At 47.0% G+C, this 18828-nt stretch overlaps 1 protein-coding gene across 1 annotated transcript in view; it reads right to left on the bottom strand.

The window, feature by feature from the left end:
- Positions 1-18481, bottom strand: part of FRMPD3 (FERM and PDZ domain containing 3) — a 44857-nt gene extending 26376 nt beyond the window's left edge. The window contains exons 1-8 of the mRNA XM_036740460.1: positions 18452-18481; positions 18130-18237; positions 12730-12861; positions 8827-8946; positions 6293-6429; positions 3557-3683; positions 2875-2964; positions 1509-1688 (exon numbers count right to left, since the gene is read on the bottom strand). Coding sequence (XP_036596355.1) covers positions 1509-1688; positions 2875-2964; positions 3557-3683; positions 6293-6429; positions 8827-8946; positions 12730-12861; positions 18130-18234 — 891 coding nt within the window. The 5' untranslated portion in view covers positions 18235-18237; positions 18452-18481. The remainder of the gene's footprint in view (positions 1-1508; positions 1689-2874; positions 2965-3556; positions 3684-6292; positions 6430-8826; positions 8947-12729; positions 12862-18129; positions 18238-18451) is intronic.
- Positions 18482-18828: the final 347 nt, after the last annotated feature.

Here is an 18828-nt window from a genome sequence, read left to right as displayed (position 1 = left end):
GGCTAAAGTCACACAGATAGTAGCTGAGGTATTTATCAAGAAACCTCATAAGATCTTATTCATACATAGGAGATAGTTTTTGTCTCTTTTATTAAAGCCTTTGAGGCTGTGTTCTGCTTTGACAAATCAAGTGACTTTTCTTTAGGGAAGGCATGATGATGACGATGATAACTTTTATATAGCTCCTACTATGTTCCACGCACTGTGCTAAGCACTTTTTTTAGCAAGATTCTCGTATCTACATGATGTATCTTGCATCCATCCCCTTCTCTCCACTAACACTGCTGCCATCTTAGTTCAGGACCTTATTATCTCTCACCTAGACTATTATTATAATAGTCTCTTAAGAGGTTTCCCTGGCTGTAGTCTGTCCCCTCTCCGATCCACCCTTCACCCAGCCCCCAAAGGGATCTTCCTGAAGCTTAGCTCTGACCACATCATTTGCCTGCTCAAAAAGCTGCTGGGGCTCCCTATTGCCCCCAGGATCAAACACAACCTCCTGTTTGACTTGTGTAGCCCTTTCGCCCTCATCTACCTTTCTAGACTAACTGTACATAAGTCTCCTTCACATATAGTAACTGTTAGCAAAACCAGGCTAAAATGCTGGTCATCATATTCAACATTCCATTCCCCACCTTGGGGCCTTTGTATAAGCTGTCCCCCATGCTTGGAATGTGCTCCACCTTTACCCTTGCCCATTGGAGACTCCAGATTCCCTCAAAGCTCACCTCCTACGGGAAGACTCTCCTTGAAAATGACTTTAGATCTATTTCATATTTAATTTGCTATGTATATGTTGTTTATCCCCAATAGTACGTAAGCTCCTTGAGGGTGCAGATGGTTTCAGTCTTGTCTTTGAATCCCTTTGTGTCTTGCACAAAGCTTAGGTACTTAAGTACACATAGTAGGTACTTGTTGAGTGACTCAGTATTAGAGAAGGTAAGGGCTGGCCTGGATATAGCCAGATCCTCTGACTTCTTCCACAGTGTCTGTCTGTTTCCTGTGAGTCAATGGTGAATCAGTGACAGAGTTCCACTCAAGTTCTGGATACTTCTCTCCTAATTAAGTGCTTTTTGGCCCCAAGTATGCTACCTCTAATTGGCTGAAACTGGAAGCTCTTGGAGGGGAATCTTTGTATCCCAGTGCTTAACACATGGGGAGGGGGCACTAAATAAGTACTGACTGCAGGGGAGCCCCAAGAAGGGAGAGGGTGTGACATCTGCAGATGGGTCATCTAGTCATTCCACCTACACTCTTGCCAACAGGTACACACTCTTCTTGCCTTCAACTGTAACAAATGGTGTGACACTTGTGGGGGCACCTCTCAGAGAAGGGGAGGACTCTATCACCACCCTTCTAGGTCTGCTTCTGTGAGCAGTATCAGAGTCCAGGGAGGTCATCCCTAAGGCTTGATTCAAACAGAACAATGGATGTGCTAGTTGCTCTGCCTCAAGACTCCAGTATCTCCCCAGCATGGATGGAAGAGAGTGGAACCTGGGAGGGCTCACCTTAGCATCTAAGATGCTAGTCTCTACACGGGCCACGCCTTGGTTCTCCTGGAACAGCTGGATCTTGCTGATTTTGCTGAACTCCGACAGCACAGTGGTGAGATTGGTCTTGAGGTCAATCACGTGGCTGATACCATGCCGGGGCCCCACCAGGAGGGTTGTGGCAGAATGTTTCTCGTCCTGCCGGGCAAGTGACCCCAGGCACATGCATTCAGAGAATTCACAGCGAGGGGTAGAGGAGGTGGGGAGACATGAAGAGGAAGGAGACATGAAGAGGGGCTGTGGGGCAGCTCTGCTGGAGAAGGGGGGTGGGGTGAGTCTAGTGGTGCTTGGTGCCAGGTCCAGAGGGTAGGTGGGAGGGAGAGCTGGTTTGGCCATTCCACCACAGGGTAGGTCTAGCTAGTAAGTCCCAGGCCCATGTTGCATTCTCCCCTGGGACCATTTGGGTCTTGGATGTCTCCCTGGCCCCTTCCTTCCCTTGGTCCCAGAGGTTGTACTCATTTAAGCCTGTTGGGATCCCCAGTAGAACCTGATCATGACCCAAATAGCAAAGGGGGCAAAGCCTGTGTTCAGGGCCTCCCACCTCTGCTTTGGCACCCTACCCACCCAACTCCCCTCCTGCTGTCCTTGGCCCATCCCAATCCCCTTATTCAGTGCTCATGTCCTCCCATGCAAACCCCCCCCCATTCAGAACTTTCCCCCCTTCAAACTTACCTGTCCCATCCTGAGTCCCACTCCCTCAGAGCCCTGCCAGGAACTAATCTGATAAACTCGTTTCTGAGAAGGTAATGGCTGATCATGGCTTAATGTGCTCCATCCCCCCAACCCCAGTCCCTCAGATAAATTTGTTCCTCTAAAGGGATTCTGGATGCCTGGAATCAAAGGAGTGACCTAGGGTGGCCCAGTATAGCAGATGTTTTTTGGGTAAGGGATCAGATCACAGCAGGCTGGTGGCTACCTGCTTGGGCAATACATAGGGCCAGTCCGTTGGGGGAGGTCACTGTAGCAGTACTAAGTAATGCTGAAGGCTTCCTGGGCCTACCAAGGCCTAGCTCTATGCTGGTCCCTCTTCCTAGACATCGTTATCAGCTTCCTGTCAACACCCTGGTCTTCAACCAGCATGCCCTGAGAACACGGCAGGCACCTGAGCCCAGTATGTAAGATGAGATTGAATGCAGCATATGAACTAGCCTGGGTCCCATTCTTAGGGGGCCACCCCAGGCTTACTGGGCCTGTATGGATGCACTCAGGAACAAGGGAGGGGAAATCCCTTCTGACATCTCCCCTGATGACCTGCTCTAAGGCAGGCCCCTTGCTCCCCCCACCCCCATCCTCCCCGCCTCCAAGTGCCCCCTGCCCCACTCACCAGGCCCACAGTGTTGAACAGGACGCCTGTGAAGGTGGGAAGTTCGTTCAGAATCCGAAGGTATTGAAGCTTTGCCTGCATCTGGGAACCCTACAGAATAACAAGCCCCATGACTGCTGGGCCTTGGGAGAGAGGAGGTTAATGTGGGATGGGCAAAGTAAGCCCTTGCCCAAGTGGGGCATGAGGCTCCAAGTCACAGAGTGAAGTTGGCCAAGTCTCTTTGGCCCCTTTGACCCCTTTGACGTCCCTTGCTCTCCCACCTTTCTGTCTCTTCTCCTCCATCTTCCAGTGCCCAGTGCTCTCCTGATGTTCTTTGGCCGGTAGTACCCCAGTCAGGCCTGCCCTCCCCTTGGGGTCATTCCTATCCAACAGACACACTCAATCATATTCTAGGGTCTCTGACTCCAGAACCGACTTCTCTCCACATATGCCTGAGGTAGAGGGGCTGGTTACTTTCCTGGAGCTGCCCAGGCCCTATGGAGCTTCTCTTTGTACCAAGACCACAGAAGAAATGGGTACTCCCTTTGCTTCAGGGTCCTGACTGTGCCAAATGAATATGGCTCCTGAAGGAAATGAACCCAGGGAAGTCTCATCACTGAGTCCACCTCCAAAGCCACACGTGGCAGCCCAGATGCCAGTGGTGTCTGAGCAGAGCACTTGGTGGCCAGCCTGCCCTGGGTACCTTGGTGCCGCTGGGGGGATGGGCTTGATGAGCCTTCAGTTGTTGGGAGAGTGATTTCCGAAGGTTTTTCTCTTTGATGCTCTGTAGGAGGGAGGGAGGAAGAAAGGGTTCCAGGCCCCACTCCTTCCTAAAAGCAGAAAAGGAGGAAAACAGTGAGACATGCAAAGGGAAGGGGAGAGAAAGAGAGAGAGAGAGAGAGAGAAAAAGAGAGAGAGAGAGAGAGAGAGAGAAAAGAGAGAGAGAGAGAGAGAGAGAGAGAGAGAGAGAGAGAGAGAGAGAGAGAGAGAAAGAGAGTATAGAGGGGGGAGTGAGAGAGGACAGGTGGGGGGGAATAGAAAGTCCTAGCTCTAGAGTTGAAAGGACCTTCAGAGGCCATTTTGCCCATCCCTCTGCATTTTACGGCTGAGAAAACTGATAACCAGGGAAACTACACATACCTAGTCCAAACTCATTTTACAGATGGGGAAACTGAGGCCCAGTGAGGGAAGTGACTGGTCCAAAGTCACATGTAAGATCATTGCTCTAGAGCTGGTGGGGACCTCAGAGGTCATTTGGTCCAACTCCCTCATTTTACAGAGGAGGAAACTGAGGCCCAGGGAAGGGGAGGGACTTGACTAAAGTCACACAGGTAAAAGTGGAAAGGGTAGGATGTGAACCCTGGGGAAAGGTAGGGGGCGGAGACCAAAAGTAAGATGGATAAGAGAGGCCAGAAGGCCAAGAAAGATTTGTATTCAGTAAAGCCTGTTCTAAGGCACTGCAGAACTTCATTGGGCTCGGCTGCAAATGAGATCAGGCACAGAGCCTTCACTACCACCCCTGCCCCCTAAACTAGCCTCCTTCTGACCCAGAGCATATAGTGTCTAATGACAATGACGAGCCCTAATGTGAGTCAAGCACTCTGTGGTTTACATAACCACATCTTTCCGCCATGATCCTGATACCCATCCCTTGTGGGAGGTGACTACGGATTTGTTTAGTTGTTTGGATTTTGATTGATGATTTCATTGGGTGTGAGGAAAGTCCTCTTACCAATGGTGATCAAAACCTGATCTGGAACTTAGCACCTTAATGGAGTTACTTGGGCCACTGAGCTTAAATTTGTTGCCCAGTATCAGGGCCAGTGTGTCATGGGTGGGCCTTGAACCTAGGTCTTCTGACTCCCAAGCAAGCCACTCACTAAGCTGCATTTCATGATTACGTCCATTTTACAAGTGAAGAACCTAAGTGATATTATGAAACGATTTGCTTAAGGTCTCATGGACATAAAAGTTGGGTAAACCAAACTCCCTCATTCTACAAAGGAAGAAACTGAGGCCCAGAGAGGTGAGGCGGTATGCCAAGGCCATAGATGTTAGAGGTAGAATTTGAACCCAGATCCCCAAGCCAGTGTTTCTTATACAATGTCTATCTGCTTCCTTCGAGTCAATGGTGAATCAATGATGGATAGAGTTCCACTCAAGCTCTGGAAACTTCTCTCCTAATTAAGTGCTTTTTGGTTTCAATTATGCTACCTCTAGTTTGTTGAAAGTGGAAGCTCTTGGAAGGCAATCTTTGTATCCCCAAGTGCCTAACACACAGGGTGGGGGAGAGGGCACTAAATAAGTACTGACTGCAGGGGAGCCCCAAGAAGGGAGAGGGTGTGACATCTGCAGATGGGTCACCTAGTCATTCCACCTACACTCTTGTCAACAGGTACACACTCTTCTTGTCTTTAACTCTAACAAATGGTGTTACGATTGTGGGGGCACCACCCACCATTTCATAGAAATTATACCTACTAGGGATGGCGCAACAAATTGTGGTACATGAATGCAATGAATGAATAAATGCAATGAATGAATGAATGAACAAATGGATGAATGAAAAAAGCATTTATTAAACACTTAATGTGTTGAGTACTAAGCTAAATGCTGGAGATACAGATAGAAAAACCAAGACAATCTGCTCTCGAGGAGCTCACAATCTAATTGGAGGAGAGAATGCATTATCAGAATTCAGCAGTAGGGCAGATGGAAAGGTGTGGAAACCCTAATGTAGCAACAGGGCAGGTGGCAAGGTCCAAGGGTCCCTTGGGGTGCATCAGCAGGTCAGATGGAGAATGGTAAGGCCTGGCAGTCCTCCATGTCACCAAAAGGATTGTAGTTGATGACTCTCAGCTCATCCATGTGGAGGGAATGCTGCCCCAGAGATGGAGTCTGGTTGCCCTGGCACCAGGGGACAGGGAAAGGGACCCCTATGGTAGCTGGATGGAATATTACTGTGCCCAAAGGAAAAATGAATATATAGAGTTATGAGAAAGAGAAGAAGCAAGCAGGACCAGGGATGATTAAAATAATGTAGAAAAATAGAAAACAAAAATAGAAAAGCAAATCAGTAGCAACTAAACACCGTTTAATTATTCTGTCCAAGAAACTTGACCTGGCAAAGGAGTTGAGAAAAGCATCTCCCTTTCTTGGTAAAAGTGGAGGACTATGGGATATTGCATATGTCATATCAAAACTGATTGTTTTGCTGTTTTTTTTTTCTTTGCTACAAGATTACTAGGTGGGGGAGTAGTGATGATGGTGGTGAGGGGACAGATTATGAAATGAAGGTAATGTAATGTTACTCTCAGAGTCCCCCTTGCCCAATGCTCTACTCTCTTGTGGCTGGTTTTCCCGATTCCTGGTCTATCTTATACAATGCCCCGCCTCCACCCCACCCCCTACTCCCTGGAGACCTCTCTGGACAACTCACTCCACATTCTTGAGGGAGAACTTTTGGCTGGGTCGTGCGGCAGAGACAGTGATGTAAATGTGGAGTGCAGCAAGGCCTAAAAGCATCTCAGGCTTGGGGTCCATTCCAAAGCGTTCCCGGATGACATCATTTCGGCTCTGGGAGAGAGGTGAAGAAGGCCCTTAAGTCAGGCCCTTTCCTAGCTAGGCCCAACCCTGCCCCCACCCCCCACCCCTCCAACCCTTTCACCTCCAGTGGGAACAATTCAAACTTATTCCTAAAATTGGCTTCCCATCCTATGTAGTGCAGAGACTGCTTGCCTAGAGTCTAAGTTAAGGCACCAAGTTGTTTTCGATGTATTAGAAATGAGAAAGGGTTAGAATAAGAGGAAATCTATTGTTATGTTAAATTGTGGGAGAACAGTCAAGGCCCCAGTGGCTTTTTCTTGGGCTCTCATCAATGTTTCCTTTTACCCATCATTCCACAAAGCCTATCCCCCCTTCTCCCTCCCATTCCCACCCATGCCTCTCCTGGCAGTAGGTGCCCTTATCTCCTACGGGCAGCTAAATTGGCTACTTTGGCCTCCAACTCCTCTCCTGCTCAGCAGCAGCTCCCAGGGCTGTGGGCCTCCCCGAAGTTAGCACCAAAGGCACCCTGGAAGCTTCCTCCCCACCTACAGGTTCTCTGTTCCTTAAAACCTCTTTCCTTCCCATGCCTGAAGGAACAAGTTCTTTAACTATAAATATGGCATTGTACCTACTCTACTTTAGAATCCATTGCTCTGACAAGAGGCTAGTGGTGGTCTATCCTATCGCCATGGCCAACCCCTTCTAGCCTAGGGCCACTGGATACCCCAGAGCAATGGAAAAAGGCCTCAGGGGATACCACCTTGGACCCTTAAAGCCCACACTAAGGACATCTTGTCCAACTTAACTGCTCTCTTCCTAGGTGGCCAGCTTTCTTATCAGGGGAAATGGAGGCCCTCTCCCTCACCATCCAGCCACCTGCCATCAATATCCTTATGTCCCTGGGATCTGTGCTAACCACCCACCCAGCCAGCCCTATTCCTCAGTCTTGACATCTTGGGGAGGAAAAAAAAACCCTTTCCCAGAGCCTGGACTATGGAGAAGGGTGAGAGGGGGCAGGGGCAGTCCTCCTTCCCCAACCTGAAGGGGAGCCCACAACTGCACATATGAGTAAGGCCAATGCCAATACAAAGCCCTACTAGTTGGAGGCCTAGATGCCACCAAGCCTTCCTCCTCCCGTAGAACAGAAGAATGGCAGGGGCGACTTGTTTCATTTTTGTCCTTGTAGCCTACCAGAGAGCCTGGCACAAAGTAGACCTGCAGCAAATTGCTGAACGACCCATTGACCATGTTAATTCCTACCTGTTGTTCAGGTGATGATGGGGCTGGGGAGGCACCAAAGGGCCAATCTTGAAAGATAAAGCTTGAGAGGGATATAACCGAAGTCTACGTTTCCATTAGAGGGGAGGATAATGACTTGTGTGTCTGTACCCAAATCCCCAGTATGGGCCAAGGAGGCCACCTTGGAAATCTGAAGAAATCAGTTTAGGAAAAGGAAGGAAGTGAAGGAGAGGGGAGGTTGCTATCTAATGGTCGAGACTTTGTGACCTTGCGAAGTGGTATGCAACAAAGACAGCTTCCGGGTATGGTAGCATTTGGACTTTGTTTTGGTTTAGATCTGTGGTTTCATTAGCATAGGAGACTCCCAGAAAGTGAACTTCCTCTGCCCATGCAGGTTGACACCCGCTCTGCAACTCAAGAGTCTTAGAGTGTTGCCTACAGCCCAGAGAGGTTAAGGGGCTTGCCCAGGGTCCCGGAGACATTTGGTGGGACTTGAACCCAGGCCTTCCTGGCTCTGAGGCTATAAAAGTATGCAATCAGGGATTGACCAGGCAAGATCTCATATGATGGCATGTGCCAAATGGAATGGGGATCCCTGAAAGATGGCAACTTTTATGAGAACCCAAGGAAGAGAGTGGCAGAGGCTTTGGCTATGGGAGAAACTCCATTGAACATATATGAATAATAGATTTCATTTTCTTCTGCCCTATCTCATGTCTAATACAGTGAAAATAACTTGGTGCCTTAAGTTATGCCTACAGGCACTATGTAGAACAAGCATATCCAAGGTGGGGTATTAAGAGCTGTTAGGGCCATCAAAAGCATTCCCTGCACCTTGGAAACCAATCTCTAATCCCTGTTCCAGTAGTCCTTGGTACCTCTGGGTGGGAGGCAGCAGAATGGCCTAGCTGCAGCATAGCAAAACTTCCCTCCTCCAGGGGCTAGTTTTGCTATTATTTTCTGCCCAGCAGCCTGGCAGCCCCCTCTGAGCTGGGTAGCAGAGATTCCTTCCAGATTGAAGCTGCTCACACTGCCCCAGTGGAAAGCTGGGAGGAGAAGCTTGAGAGGGCCAGGCCTAGCTAGCTGCTTGTCTACTCTGTGGTTCTGTTGGGCTGCCTGCCTGGTGTGTTCATTCTCTGCTTGTGCCCCTGTCACTCCCTTGCCAGGACCCTAGCCTATTTCTCTTACCTGGATATATAGGTACTCAAAAGCAGCAGGATCTTGGCGCAATAGCTCCACGGGGTCTTTGGGAAAGAAGCTCACCCGGAAGAGGCATCTCATACCTTGGTAATGTGTCCGCTGTACCACCTGAGGCAGAGAGGAGAGGAGGAGGGCAGAGACTGGAGCAGGAGACGGGAAGAAGCCAGCACAGGAGCTAAGCAGGGCTGGGGGGAGGGGCTGGACAGCTGACATGTTGTTTCCCTAGCCCCTGGGGGTCTCAGGTAGGGGTGTGCTGGACCCAGCTGGAACAGGATTGTTGGAACCAGCCAGAACCAGCTCATGAGAGCCCGATGTCAAATTTATAGTAGGGGCATTTACAGCTTAGAAATCATCAAATGCTATAAATTAGGGCCTGATTTATTGGGATCATCTGGACTTAAGAAAGTGACTAAGAAAATGTTAACAACGTAGATGGCACAGAAAAGTATGTACTGCATCCATTTGTTCCCAGAGAGCTGGTTGTTAAATGGTTTCTTTGCTAACACACCACTGGTTGGGTCTGAGCTACACTCAGGAGAAAGAAAGGGCAAGTACCAGGGGAGCCAATAGGTCAAAGAATCACAGATCCAAAGCTAGGCTGGCTCGGGAGGCCAAAGATCTGGGTTCAAATCCTGTCTCTGCCACATTCGATCTGTGTAGCCTTGATCAAGATCCTGCCTAGAGTCATAGGGATCTCAACTCTTGAGTATAATAACAAGCAGCAGAGTCCAGATTCAAACTCAGGTCTGGGGACCCAACTCGTCCCTGACACAGCAATTTTCAATCAAGTCACAAAATGACAGCAGAAGTACATATTATCAGCTCCTACCTTAGGGCCTTCTGAGTCATGTCAGACCTCAATGATACCCGGTGGGCATAGGGTGACCTGATTGAGAGAGCTTATTTTAAACCTCTTCCAGTAAGCAAGAAGCCTCTTGGGGAAGTTGGGCTGCCCACCTTGGGGTTTTCCAATGGGCCCTTTGATCTTCATTGGCTGAGCTAGAGGGGATCCCAAAGGCCCTCCAGTCCAAATCACTTGTTTTACAGATGAGGAAACTGAGGCCCAGGGAGTTTAAGGTGATTTGCCCAAGGTCACACACAGGAGCCCAGTTCTAGAGCTGAAAAGGACATCAAAGGCCGTCTTATTTTACCCCAAAAGGAAACTGAGGCCCAGAGTGTTTAAGGTGATTTGCCTAAGGTTACAAGGCTAGACCTGTAGGTTAGAGCTGGAAAGGACCTCAGAAGCCATATCAATGATCTCTGAAAGATTATGGCAAAAAGTCAGTCAATACACATTTATTAAGTACCTACTATGTGAAATAGGTCAGAAGGCAGCTAAGGAAGGATATATAATACTGAGAATCCAAAAAGAGATAAGAATGATGTCTCTATAGGCTGGTGAGCTTTCCATCAACTGGCAAAATCCTAGAATAGATTGCTAAAGGAACAGCTAATGATTATCTACAAAAGGAAATGATACTTGACAGAATGGCTCATTAAGAGCCATGTTAGACCAGTCTCATTCCCCTATTCTGGGAGATCAGGGGAACGTTCTAGATGAGCTTGTCCTGAAATTGACATAAAGTCTCCCACGCTCTCCTTGGGACCAGACAATATATCATTAGGTGAATTAGGAACTGGCTCATTGACGAGAACCCAAGAGTAGTCCGCAATGATATCATGTCAGCTTGAATGAAGACCTGTAGTGGAAAACCCTAGGGAACTGTACTGTGTAACATTTTTATTAATGACTTGGACAAAGGCCAATTTGATTGCTTATCCAATTTGCAGATGATACACAGCAGGGAGCGATTAAAACAACTGAGATCTCACCTCACACCCAGCAAATTGACAAAGATGAGAAAAAACGGGAATAGTCGATGTTGGAGGGGCTACAAGAAGACAGGCATACTAACGTTCTGCTAATGGAGCTGTGAGTTGGGCCAACCATTTTAGAAAACCATCTAGAATTAATTATTTGAGAAAAGTGTTTAAAATGTTCATAACAGTTGACCCAGTGATCCCAATACTGGTCATATGCCTACAAGAAGGTCCCACATATGCCCAAATATTTATGGCAATCCTTTTGGGGGTGGCAAAAAGCTAGAAACTAAGAGGGTGCCTGTTAATTTTGGAATTGCTGGACAAAATGTTGTATCTGAATGTGATGGGTTATCATGCAGTGAGAAAGGACAACTATCGGGTTCAGAGAATCACTGGAAGATTTTATGATCTGATGCAAAGTGGAGTAACCAGAAGAACAAGCTTAATGATCACAGGCACATCAAAGAAAAAGATCATGGAAAGGAAGAAGCTCAACTCTTGAGTAACTGTAATAACTATCTTGATTTCAAAGAACATACAATAAAACATTCCTCCTCACTTCTTGGTAGAGAAATAGGAGACCACAAGGGCAGAAATGTACATCCTTGGTCAGATGTAGTCACTGCATCTGTTGTTTTTGTTTAATGGTTGTTCTTTGTTATAAGGGATGGATTGATTACATCTGAAATGACTGATGTCAAAGCAAAAGACATCAATAAAGTTTGCTAAAAAATGTCCCAAAGCTGGGAGGGGGATTAATAACATGTCAGATGACTTCTTTGAAAAGATCTAATACATTGGACCAAACCAAAAAGATGCCATTCAATAGAGATAAATGTAAAGTCTTACACTTGGAGTCAAAAGTCAACTTCTCATGTGCGAAGACAGGGGAGACTCGATAGCCATTCATACAGAAAAGGTCTAGTGGACCATAATCTCAATAAGAATCAACAGGAAGGACATTGATAGGCTTGGGAGTATCCAGAGATAGACAGGAAAGGACAGTGGAGGGCTATTAGAGGACAGGATGAAGGAACTGAAGATATTTAGCCTAGAGAAAAGGTGGCTTACTTAGCTAGGACAATATCACAGTCTTCAAGTATCTTAAGGGGAGGAGAGAGTGGACTTATTCTGGTTGGCCCAGTGGGCATGGAATAATGGTGGTAGCATGGAGAGAGAGGCAGATTTAGGACTGATCTCAGCAGCAACAATTCTCTGAATTCAAAGTAGAATGGGCTGCATTAGGATAAGAAGTTGTTGATCACCTTTTGGTGGACTTCAAAGTAGAGGCTGGAAGACCGCTTACATGAATGAAAAAAGTTTTTGTCAAGCACTTACCACATGCCAAGAATTGTGCCAAGTTTGTGGGCTACAAGACATACACAAGGGAGTCCAGCTTCAGAGAATATGGGAAGGCCCCATGGTGCTTAGGGTACAGCAGCAAAACAGATGGTAATGCCTCTTCTTTGATATCATTTTTACTTGTTACAAATGTTGTAGAAGAGATGCCTGTACAACTAGAAGTTGAACTAGATCAATGATGTCAAATTCAAATAGCAAACCCTATAGAAGCATACCTACGGCCACATGTTGACTTAGAAAACCACATATTAACATTAGCTATGCTCTATTGCATTTTCATTTATTTTATTAAATATTTTTCAATTCTATTTTAATCTGGTTTGGGCCCACTAGGGAATGTTGTCTGAGAGTGGTGTGTCTGCCACCTCTACACTAGATGGTTTCTGAGCTTTTGTCCAATGTGAGTTTTCATTCTAAATATCACAGTTGTGCTGAGGGAATCTCATAGGTAGGTAGACAGGAGAAATGCCTATCTTTCCTAACCTGGTTACCTAGGTGATCCTGAGAATCCCTTAGGTCCGTCCCCATCCCCCCTCCACACCTACCCTAAACCTCCACCTAGAAATGGGATCTCCGTGGTCTCCTAAGGGTAGATGGGATACCAATGGGCTGCTCATTGGAGCTCTAGATTCCAAGACTGGTTGCCTTCCTCAGGCCCGTTTTTCCAGGAGGGACCCTATACAAACCACAAGAGGGATCACTTACATGGGCCAGGGGCTGCTTGTCCTGGAGAAGCAGGAACTTGTGGCTCTGTTCCGGGCTTGCATACTCCAGGACGAGAGCAAAGTGTTCGATGTACCTTAGGGAGAGGCGGTCCTGTAATGTCACCATCACATCCTGAGGAAGAGAAGATAAAGACCTGAGGGCTTGACCTTTGTGTACTCTGCCGTTCTAATAATAATAATAATAATGAAATTCCTGGGAAAGGAATAAGCGGGGGGGGGGGGGAGGGAGGGAGAGGGGAGAGGGGAGAGCGGAGGGGTGGGGAGAGGGGGAGGGAGGGAGAGAGAAAGAGAGAGAGAGGTAGGGAGGAAGGGAGAGAAGAAGGGAGGGAGGGACAGAGAGAGGGAGGGAGGGAGGAAGGGAGAGAGGGAGGGAGAGAGAGGTAGGGAGGGAGAGAAGAAGAGAGAAACAGGGAGACAGAGAGAGAGAGGAAAGGAGAGAAGAAGAGAAAGAAAGGGAGAGAGGGAGACAAAGAGGAACGGGGGGGGGGGAGGGAGAGGGAGAGAGAGAGGGAAGGAAGGAAGAGAAAAGCCCAAGAAAAGAGAGACAGAAGGTTCTAGAGAAGGCACTAGTCCTTCTCTGATGGAACTGGCCCCATGAAGCAGAATCCAACTAGTGACCCTTATCACAGCCAAGGATTCTGCCCATCACTAAGCGCTCTGAGCTCTAGACAAGCACATAAGCCTAGGGACAGAGTGGCACTCAGAGGCATGACAAAGGCTAGTTTAGAAACAGGGAACCAGGCAAGAGCAAGGAGCTTTGGACAAGCTAAAAGGCCAAGAGCCGAAATGTCCCCTTGACTGCCCACTGAAAGCCGTTTAGCCAACTGAACATTCGGGGTAGATGCTGGAAAATCTCCCCCTGTGTCATATTATCTGTTGCAGGGCAGGTGCTTGGAATTGCTAGAGGGAGTTTCCTCACCAGAAGCTCTCTTAGACCAAAGAAATCACAGGTGCAGACCATTACACAGGTAAATCACAACCGAGCCAATGTTGCTGGAGCTGAGACAGGGGCAGATGAGATTTTCAGCCCATTTAGCACTGGGAACCTCGACAGCCAAGCCAAGCGTTGCCAACAAAAGTTACAAGCTTAATGGCTCCCGGGCCATGCTGTCAGCTCACCCAGGCACCTCTCGGATACAAGTGCCTTGGCAGCCTGTCAAAGTGCCAATGAGCAGCCAACTGCACCCGCCATGGAGCGGGAGCCAGAGCCATGGCCAGAGGCCACACCCTCCAGCCACTGGAGGCAATGGTTAACAGGAGATTGGGGGAGAGCAAGGAAAGAAAACCAGGGAAAACATTCAATGCCACAGAGACACAATGCACAGTCACAGGTGCCAAGGCTGCGAAATCTAGAGCTGGAAGAGACCAACCCCCTCATTTTACACAGGGAGAAACTGAGGCCTTGCTCAAGGTTCCACATGGGATTAGTCAACTTCCTCATTTTACAGAGGAAGAAAATGAGACAACAGGAACCAAGAAGCTCAGAGACCCTTCCCATTCAACATACATGCAAATTGAACCCTGACCTTGGGGGTGAACAGGCATCCCCTGCTTCAATAAGCTATAGACTATTTGGCCTCTTCGACAGATTGAGGTGAGTATTCAGTGATGCCACAAGACTGTGGGGGCGGCCTCAGCCCACATCCCTAGACGTGGGGAAGGCCAGGGAGTCAGTATGAAACTGTCACTCCGTATTAGTTCTGTAGCCACTGTCCTGTCCTTCACTGACTCCAGAGTTAGGCCTAAAGCCATCTAGGAAGCTCCAGGCTCAATCTGTCCAGGTTAGGAGTTCCACAGGAGCTGAGACTCAGGTTTCTCCAGATTAGCCATGGGCCACTATGAGGGCTGTCAAGGAAACTGAGGCTTTGGTTCCCATCTATGCCTCTAGGAAGATACCGTGTGTATAAAAGTGCCTGGCACAGTGCCTGCTTTGTAAATAGCATTCTCTCCTCTCTGGTCCATGATTGAACTTGGGTTATTTGATTCTCACTCCAACGTGAGTTGGTGCTCTTATGTCCAGTTTACAGATGAGAAAGTGGACACCAAGAGATCTGTTTGTTAGTTTGTTTTAGTGGACTATAAACTAAACATGGGTTAATAGGATGATACAAATGGATATACACGTGTTTGTATGTATGTATATATGTGTGTATGTATATGTGTATATATATAAGTTTATATGTATACAAGCTAATATGTCATTTTTGTTATACATTCATTTTAGTTGTGTCAATTCTTTGGGACCCTACTTAGGGTTTTCTTGGCAGAGATACTGGAGTGGTTTGCCATTTCCTTCTCACTTTGCATATGAGGAAACTGAGGCAAACAAGGTGAAATGACTTGCCCAGGGTCACACAACTAGTAAGTGTCTGAGAGCAGATTTGAACTCACAAAGATGAGTCTTCCTGACTCTAGGCCAGGCGCTCTATGCACTGCGGCGCCACCTAGCCGCCACCATATATGTACATACACACAAACTAATGAGTATTATTTGTATAGTAATTACTTGTATATATACAAACTAAATATGGGTCAACAGGATGATACAGACATATATACAAATACATGTATATGTACGTATGTATGTATTATCCTGTTAGCCCATATTTCTCTGTTTGTGTGTGCGTGTATATCGTTGTTATACAGTCATTTTAGTTGCGTCAATTCTTTGTGACCCTACTTAGGGTTTTCTTGGCCAAGATTATGCTGTGGCTTGCCATTTCCTTCTCATTTCACAGGTGAGGAACCGAGGCAAACAGGGTAAAATGACTTGCCCAGGGTCACACAGCTAGTCAGGTCTGAGGCCAGATTTGAACTCAAGAAGAGGAGTTCCTGACTCCAGGCCCGGAGCTCTGTGCACTACAGCACCACAGAGCTGCCACCATATATACATACACACTAATTAGTATTATTTGTGTACATACAAACCAAATATGGGTCAGCAGGATGATACACACATACATACATACATATAAACACATGTATATCCATTTGTATCATCCTATTAACCCATATTTAGTTTGTGGTCCACTAAAACAAACTAACAAACAGATCTCTTGGTGTCCACTTCCTCATCTGTAAAATGGACGTAAGAGAACCAACTCACGCTGGAGTGAGAATCAAATAACCCAAGTTCAATCATGTAAAAGGGACCAGACGGACGAGAACGCTATTTACAAAGCAGGCACTTTTACAAATATGATCTCATTTGATCCTCAAACCACCTTGGGGGGTAGGCACTGTTATTATCTCTATTTTACAGATGAGGAAACTGAGGCAAACAGGTGCAGTGACTTGCCCAGGGTCACACAGCTAGGAAGTGTCTGAGGTCAGAGTTGAACCTACATCCTTCTGACTCCAGGCCCAGCACTCTATACAATGCGCTTCTAAAGCATGTTGCAAGCCTTAAGACATTATATAAATGGTAGCTATATTTATCCCTATGGAATTTTAACTTATCTGATCAAATCAATTTTCTGGCCTATGGCGATTGTGTTTGTTGTTGAGATCTTTTTCGATCCCGACTCTGTCCTTTAACTTGTCAACTATCCATTTTGTAACAACAATGCTGCTTGCTGCTACTGTGGCTGTGTAAGGCCAGTAACACCAGCACACAGGAGGGCTGCTAGCACAGGTTCTTTGATCTGCTTTTCTAAGGAAAAGATCAAAGGGGTTTATAATCTCACTTTAATTAAACATACATATCATTCACTTAGTTCAGGGGGGAAAGCCAGCACCCTCGACTTCAGAGAGAATACAAACAGAAATTACCAACAGAGACAATATAAACAGATCAAATACCACAAACCAGTAGACTGGCTTGTAGCTTTCTGTCCAACATCTCAGCACACAGTTACCAGGGAAGCACCAATATCTAGGTTTTCAAGTCTTGCTTTGCATCACTGGCAAATTTGATAAACATGCCACATGGAATGAGGTCAGATCCCTGTGGCACTCCACTGCAGACCTCTTTCCAAGCTGGTCTTGAACCATTAATAACTGTGCTTTGGGTCCAAGTTACCCAACCAGTTTTAAAGCTACCTAGTTATACTATCACCTAAGCCCACCCAACAGGACTCTTGTCAAATGCTATGCTAAAATCTAGGCAAATTCTACTGACAAGATTCCACTGATGGTCAAAAAAAAAAAGGAAACAAGGTTGATCTGGCACAAGTCTTCCTTTTCTGTAACCATTCCTCACCCCTTTCTTTATTTTCAGATCCTAAGTATTCCTTTCATAAACATTTCCTCCAATTTTGCCAAGTAAAGTCAAGTTCACCAGCCTGTAGTTTGCAGAAGTTAATTTTTCAATCCTTTTTGAAAATCCAATGACCATTTGCCCTTCTCTGTTCCTGTGCCACCCCTCTTGTTCTCCATGATCTTTCAAACATGGCTGACTGTAGGCCTTTCTGCATGGGGGAGTGCCATTTACCTGCATCTGCACTCTTAAATTCAGCAAAGGCAGCCAGCTTCTCTCTTGGTCTCTGCCTACATACCCTGGATTCCAACTTCCTATTGGCTATTTTGGTCTGTTCTTTCTACTCCAAATGTCACTCTCTTTGGCAGAGAAAACAAAAGCCAACTAAAAGCTGGGCTGTCTCTCTGCAATCCCCATGCCATCCCCTTGGAGCAACTGTCCCCTCCCTTCTTTAATCTGCTGCTTTGCCCCAATCCTGACCATCATCTTTTTTTTTTTTTGGAGGTGGGAAGGCAGGCCAATTGGGGTTAAGTGACTTGCCCAAGGTCACACAGCTAATAAGTGTGTCAAGTGTCTGAGGCAGGATTTGAACTCAGGTCCTCCTGACTCCAGGGCCGGTGCTCTACTCACTGCACCACCTAGCTGCCCCCGACTATCATCTTAAAAAAAAAAAAACCAAGCCAGCACAGAGGCTGGCACATAGTAGGCGCTGCATACATCTTAGCTAATATTGTTATGATTATTATTATCACTAGCATGCCATCTAAAGCAAATATACTCTGTTGGGAGCAGCTTAATGGCCCTCCCCCAATCCAATGTGCTTACATGGCAACAATTTCCTACACTATTCTTTAGGAGGTCTGCTTGGCACAATTTGGAATCAAAGAACCTGGGTTCATATCCTGCCTCTGACACTACCTGTGTGACCTTGGGCCAGTCTCTTCCCCTTCCTGGGCCTCAGTTTCCTCCTTGGTAGAATGAGGACGTTGGATTAGATGGCCTCTGAGGGCCCTCCTTGTAGATCCCAGACTCCCTGCCACTGAGCACTAGCTGAGATCGATAGCAGGGCATGACTGAAGAGCGGGTGCCTACAAGCCAGCCAGAGCCACCCTCCTTTTTTTCTCTGTACCCCACCCCCAATGTCAGTTGCATCTAGACCTGAGACAAAAGGAGAACCTGTACCTTGACAGTTGTTCGGCCATCGAACGTGAAGGACTTAATCTGCCCATTCTCTAAGAACACCTTCAAGACGTTGGGGATGAGGAGGAGGGCTTCTTTCTTCAACATGTCCTGGAAAAAAGCATGGAGGGGATGGAGAAAAGAGCAGGGAAGCAAGGTTTCCAAGGGAGAAATGGGGATGGGGTGAGAGAGAAGAAAAGAGGAAGAGAAGGACAGAGACAAGCAAGAGCAGATGGGGAGAAAGGGAAGAGCTACAAAGCTAAGTTCTCCATCCAAAGGCAGCTGCAGCCAGGGGCCGTGGAAGGTCAGTCAAAGTGGAACTTACTGGATCCTTTTTGCTTTCTGTCACCTTCTGAGAATTGGACCTTTACAGGACTGCACCTCCGCTCAGCCTTCTTAGCAGCTGCTAAGATAAAGGCTGATTCCGGGGCTGAAAAAAGAACAAGAGACTGGTAAAGTTGTCAATATCCTTCACGTGCCACAGATGACTTAGAGACAAGTCTGTCTTTTAAATCAATTGGCCGATCAGCAGGTATTTATCGAACACCTCCTAATGGCCCTGTGCTAGATCTTAGGCAATTTTTGTGTGCTTGGGGAAAACGTGACTTGGTAGAGTTTGGGGGAATAAAAACCATTTGTGTGAGTTTCTCGTCATTATAGCACCTACAGTCCCAAATATATCCCCCTCTCTCCTACCCAGGT

The sequence above is a fragment of the Trichosurus vulpecula genome (genome assembly GCF_011100635.1).
Source record: "Trichosurus vulpecula isolate mTriVul1 chromosome X unlocalized genomic scaffold, mTriVul1.pri SUPER_X_unloc_1, whole genome shotgun sequence".
In the NCBI taxonomy this organism is placed as follows: domain Eukaryota; kingdom Metazoa; phylum Chordata; class Mammalia; order Diprotodontia; family Phalangeridae; genus Trichosurus; species Trichosurus vulpecula.
Note: the sequence above shows the minus strand (reverse complement) of the source record. Positions and strands in the feature narration are given on the sequence as shown.